At 45.1% G+C, this 5726-nt stretch overlaps 1 protein-coding gene across 3 annotated transcripts in view; it reads right to left on the bottom strand.

Moving 5' to 3' along the window:
• The window catches only part of Tnrc6a (trinucleotide repeat containing adaptor 6A), a 208528-nt gene that overhangs the window by 89200 nt on the left and 113602 nt on the right, over positions 1–5726 (bottom strand). The window contains exon 1 of one of the 3 annotated variants that reach the window (XM_008849204.3): positions 700–723. The exons of the other annotated variants lie outside the window; for them this stretch is intronic. Coding sequence (XP_008847426.1) covers positions 700–704 — 5 coding nt within the window. The 5' untranslated portion in view covers positions 705–723. Of the gene's footprint in view, positions 1–699; positions 724–5726 lie in introns of those variants that run through there. 3 annotated transcript variants of the gene reach the window in all.

Consider the following 5726-nt stretch of genomic DNA (forward strand, 5'->3'; position numbering starts at 1 on the left):
CCCCAGCGCCTTTTTCTCCCCCGCCCCGCCGCTGCCGCCGCCGCCGCCGCCGCCGCCACCGCCGCCGCCGCCGCCGCCGCAGCAGGCCCCAGACCGGAAGTGAATGCCCCACTCGGCAACCCCTTCCGGGGGCGCCGCAGCCGGCGGGCCCCAAGATGGAGGCCCTAGCAGCTAGGCCGCCGGACCGGGCAGACGCTCGGTGACTGCTCCGGAGCGCGGCCGGGACCTCGCTGGGAGCTGTTCAGGGACACGGAGGTGACCCGCTAGCGGCTCCGGGGCCTGGCGGGCCCCGAGCTCAGTCTTACTCGCCGCGGCAGACTCGGGTCCCTCCCCTCCTCCTCCTCCTCTACTGCGACACAAGTTTCCTTCCCCGCCGCCCGGCCCCTCCCCCACCGAAACACGCCTTAAAAAAAACCGCAAATTCCACCCTTGCAGCTGCCGGAGGAGCCCGGGCCGCTTTTAAATTCACCTACTTCTAATTGTTTTTGACCTTGAGCCAGATTGTTTAACCTCTCTGCTTCCACCTCTCCTCCCCAGGTAAAGAATGAATACCTGAGGCAGGCTGTTTCAAAGCGATTTTTAAGCCACTGAGTATAATCGACCCTTGACTCAGCAATTCTACTTGCACGAGTTTCTGCTCAAGCAAGAATAATCTTGGCTATGACTTTTAGGTATTTCATCATCAAGATGTTAACTCACGGCATTGAAGAATTCTAAACGGCCGCAATGTTCAATGTTACGAGGTGGCATTAAAAACAGCTACTTGCGGCATTCGGAAAGGATGTAGAGCTTGGGGACTTGGTTACAATAAGTGAAAAAGCACATTCTAGAGTAGCTCTCACACGCATATGTTTGTGGATACAATATTAACCTGTAGCCAATGTATATAAACCTACATGCCTGCAGGTAGAGAACAATATAATACATGATAATACATGTAGATACAAGTACTACAATGTGTAGCTACATACTTGCAGATAGCTACTGCAATATAATGCGTGTAGATACAAGTATCACAATACACCTAAGTATGCATATTCTTGTGTGTTCATTGCAGAAAATGCTGCTTGTAATCTAGTAAATCCACCTCTGTTTAAAAATCTATTCCCTTTTACTTTATCAGAAAACACACTTGCAGGTAATTTCCTTTTCCTCTTTTCTAGCTTAAGTTCTTCAACTGACTTAAATGCTCAAATCTCTGCCATCTCACATGCAAAAATCTCTTGATTGTCCTGTTCCGGGAGAAATGGGTAGCAAAGAAAGGGACTAAGGCATGTGAACCAAAATGTTAACTGATGTTATGCATTTTCTTTTAGAGTATCTTTTGTTTGTAAAATACGATCTTCTAAACACTTTTTTGGAAAAAAGTAAGTTTACAAAATGTAAAATGAAGAAAGCACCCAATAAATGGCAGCAATATGTCCTCTTCCTGCCCTCAGCCCCAAATCTGTTCCCCATGCATTTTCTCTATTTTAATTTTGGCTGGCCTACAAATCCCAGGGATCCACCTGTTTCCCCCGCCCCAATGCAGGGGACATAAAGCACAAGCCACCATATCCAGCTTTTTGTGTGGGTGTTGGAGATTAAATTCAGGCTTTCATGTATCCCCTACCCCCAATGCTGGGATTACAGGCATGTACCATGCTCAGTCACAAATTTGGTTTTCTTCATGATCCTTACTACATTATTAAAATGTTAAAAATTGTATTTCAGTATTTCTTTAGAAGTTTAAAAATGAATAGATATATGTATGCACAATATGTTTTCATGCCAGGTTTATGAATAATTTTCCACAATAGCATAAGGCAATGAGAAAAACAATATCAACATTTGCACAGCTGTTAAAATCAGCTGAGTTTTTTAAGCTTTCTTAGGTTTGACTAACTTAGCGGTTCTCAAGCAGGGTGATTTCGCCCACCACGTCTACTTCTGAGAACATTTAGTGTGTAGTGTTTGTTACACTGAATGTTCCGTAAACTATTGGGTAGAATCTAGGAATTATGCTAAATCCTACAGTGGGGAGGACAGTGTCTCCCCACACAAAAGAAGTATCTCAAGCAAATGCCAATAGCACCAAAGCCAAGAAATCGTGGAACTAATTCCTAGCCCCAGAGAAACTAAGGATTTCCTGAAGATCTGTGGAGAGTGCTTTGACTGCCCCTGGCTGCAATGTGGAGTTTATAATATGAGGTTAAACTGGGCTGCTTTAATGTAAACTTGGTCCACAGGACCAGGTCAAAGAATGTCCTGCTTTTATATAAAATAAATGCAAATCCCCAAAGGTTTTTTTTTTTACCAGATTTCCCTGTCCCACTCCTTTCTCTTGTATTTAAGTGATGACTAAATGATGACTAAACTCTCAGAATCACTGCTTTAGCCCATGCCTTACCTGTGCCCTTCTGACCACCGAAATGACAGTTCGCTCACCCAGCAATCATTGAGTACCTCCTGTGTGCCACATACTGGAGCCTGGTTCCTTACCACTTACGAGAACTAATCTGGTGGATTCAATACAGTAGGCAAAACAGACTTTGAAAGTAAACTGTAAAGTATATAATTACAAACTATCTCAAGTACACAGAAGGAAAGAAACATTTTAGGTAAGGGGATTTTTGTCGTGGTTTGATTGCTTTTACTTGGTTGGTTGTCATTTTTTGTTTTTATGGTGCTGGGGATGGAATCCAGGGCCTTGAACATGCCAAGCAAGTGTTAATATCACTGAGCTACATCACTAGCTCTAAGAAATAACTGTTCTAAGAAAACTGTAAAACAAAAGAATATCCCAGCACTTAGGAGGCTGAGGCAAGAGAAATTCAAGGCCAGCCTCAACTACATAGTGAGTTTGAGGCCAGCCTAGGCTATCTAAGACCCTATCTGCAAAACCAACAGGACTAGGGAGATGGCACAATGGGTAAAAATGCTTGTCTGGCAAGCCTACTGACCTGAGTTCAATCCCTGGAGCCCATTTAAAAAGCTGGATATGGTAGCACAATGCATACTATTATTGTGGAGATGGGAGGTGGACATGAGAGAAGCACCTGGAAACTCAAGGGCCAGCTAGCAAAAACAGAGACCGTACCTACAAGGTAGAAGGCAAGAACTGACTCCCCAAAATTCTCTCTTTACCTCCACATACTCAGACTTGCACACATGCACTAAAATATAAAACAAGAACATCAAATTGTGTGATCAAGAGTTCTTTGACAACATAAAGTTCCCCTTGAGTACTATGATTAAAGGCATGCTCCACGATGCCCAGCTTCCTCCCCATCTCTCAATGCAGTCACAGGGCATTTTGTCTCTGACCTGCCTTCTTTTTTTATTTTTTTTTTGAGACAGGGTCTCCCATAGCCCGAGGTGGCCTGTAACTTATATGGAAAGCAGGCTGGCCTTGAACTCACAGAGATCTGCTTGCCACTGCCTCCCGAGTGCTGGGACTAAGGGCATGCACCACCATGCCAGGCCCGGCTCTGATATGCCTTCTTAGCTTCTCTTCCTCTGTTCTCGCACTGATACCTAAGCACACCGTGAAAACTTCAGGTTCAGCTTTCCCTCTTTTTTGTTCTTATGGTGTTACATTTTACATACATTATGATTCACTCATTTAAAGTAAAAAACCTCACATATTATGACAAAATATATATGGTTATATATTCACGTAACCACAACCACAATCGGTATGAAAGAATTCTCTCTCTCCAGACGGTACCCTTGCGCCTCTTCTCAGCCTTTCCTCTATTTCTTCTACATACTGGACACCTAAAAATTACTTTTCTGAACATGCCTGAGATTCATTCATATTGTTGCATATATCAAGCTTATTCCCTTTTATCACTAAGAAACAGTCCATTGAATGAATATACCAAAATGTTTTAAAATTCTCCAGTTGGTTGATTCTGCTGTCTCTAGTTGGGAGGGAACTATTATGAACAAAGCTACTATAAATATTCTCAGGCAAGTCTTTTTCTTGTTACTGGACAACTGTGGGGTAATTTCCTTTGCACTGAAACATTCCCTCCTGGAGACTCAGGATATCAACAAAACTTGCAAGTCCAGAGAAAGCTGAAATTTACAAGGTTCACAAAGCCCCTCTCCAAGATTATACAAACTGTAAACAATTGCTGGCATGAAGAGACTCTAACCAACCGGCTGCTTATAGGTCAGGCCAGGAGCCGCGCCAGGGCTGAGGCCAGCACCCAAGAGGGGTGGGTTTCTCAGTGGTGCAGCTAGCTGCCTTTGGATCACCCATGTACTGGTAAATAACCCCTGACCCACACCCCTGTAAGTAACCCAATAAACATTGGTTCACCAAGTTGGCCTTTGATGGAATCTTTCCTTTGGTCTGTGCTAGGTGCCCCATCAGTGACTAGATGTTTGTCTGCATCACAGGAATGAACAGTTAACAATAGATACATGTTTTCATTTCTCTTAGATAAATACCTAAAGCAATAGTTTGGGTTGTCCCCAGCATGGCACCATTGGGAAGTAGTGGGGCCTAGTGAGAGGGCCTCAGGATTTTAGGGGCGTGTTCTTTTTTTTTTGTCTTTTTGAGACAGGGTCTCCCTATAGCACCAGCTGGCCTGGAACTCACTTTGTAGGCCAAGGTGGCCTCAAACTCACAGAAATCCACCTGCCTCTGCCTCCTGAGTGCTGGGATTACAGGCATGCCCCACCACGCCCGCCTCTGGAGTGTGTTCTTAAAGGAGACAGTGGGACCCCTGCTCCCTTTCCTCTGCCTTCTCAGCCACAAAGTGAGTGTTTCGGCTCTGCCTGGCACTCCCACCATAGTGTACTATGAGCCACAAGTGCAAAGGCAATGGGACCAACTAAACATGAGCTGAACCCTCCAAAACTGTGAGCTGAGAAAAAAAAAAGTTTTGTCGCTGGGCGTGGTGGCACACACCTTTAGTCCCAGCACTCAGGAGGCAGAGGCAGGCAGATCTCTGGGAGTTCGAGGCCAGTCTGGTCTCCATAGTGAATCCAGGCCAGCTGGGGCTGGGGCTACATGGAGACCCTGTCTCAAAAAGACCAAAGAAAAAAACAGTTTTGTCTAAGTTGATTATCACATGTGTTTGTTACAGTAGGAACCAAGCTGACTAATGCACCCCTGGAACAGAGTGGCTGGATCCCTGGATGCATGTATAACTATGTGAGAAACACCATGATGTTTCTAAAACATCTGTGTCCACTTGCATTCCCATAGTGCATGAAGAGGTGTGTCTGCCCCAGGTCCTTCCAGCCATCACATGTTCCATGTGTTCTCTGGCTGTTGGATTTGTCTTCAAATAAGAATGTGATCATCTTACCATCCATCTTAAAATAATGCAAAGGCGTGGCTGGACAGATGGCAAAGCGGTTAAGAGTACTGAGTGCTCTTGCAGAGGACCCTGGTTCAATTCCCAGCACCCACACAGCGGCTACAAACCTTCCTTTAACTCCAGTTCCAGGAAAAATCCAATGCCCTCTTCTGACCTCCGAGGCACTGCATGACATGGGTGCACTCACACACATGTAGGCAATACACTCCACATAAAATTAAAAAAATAGAAAATTTTAAAAAATGTGATGGGCATGGTGGCACACAGCTGTAATCCCAGCACTTGGGAGGCAGAGGCAGGTAGATTTCTGTGAGTTCAAGGCCAGGCCTGGTCTACATAGCTAGTTCCAGGCCAGCTGGGGCTACAGGGAGACCCTGTTTCAAAAAAAAATGCAAAGGCTTTCAGGGC

The sequence above is a fragment of the Nannospalax galili genome, unplaced genomic scaffold, assembly GCF_000622305.1.
Source record: "Nannospalax galili isolate Female #2095 unplaced genomic scaffold, S.galili_v1.0 scaffold84, whole genome shotgun sequence".
Taxonomy (NCBI): domain Eukaryota; kingdom Metazoa; phylum Chordata; class Mammalia; order Rodentia; family Spalacidae; genus Nannospalax; species Nannospalax galili.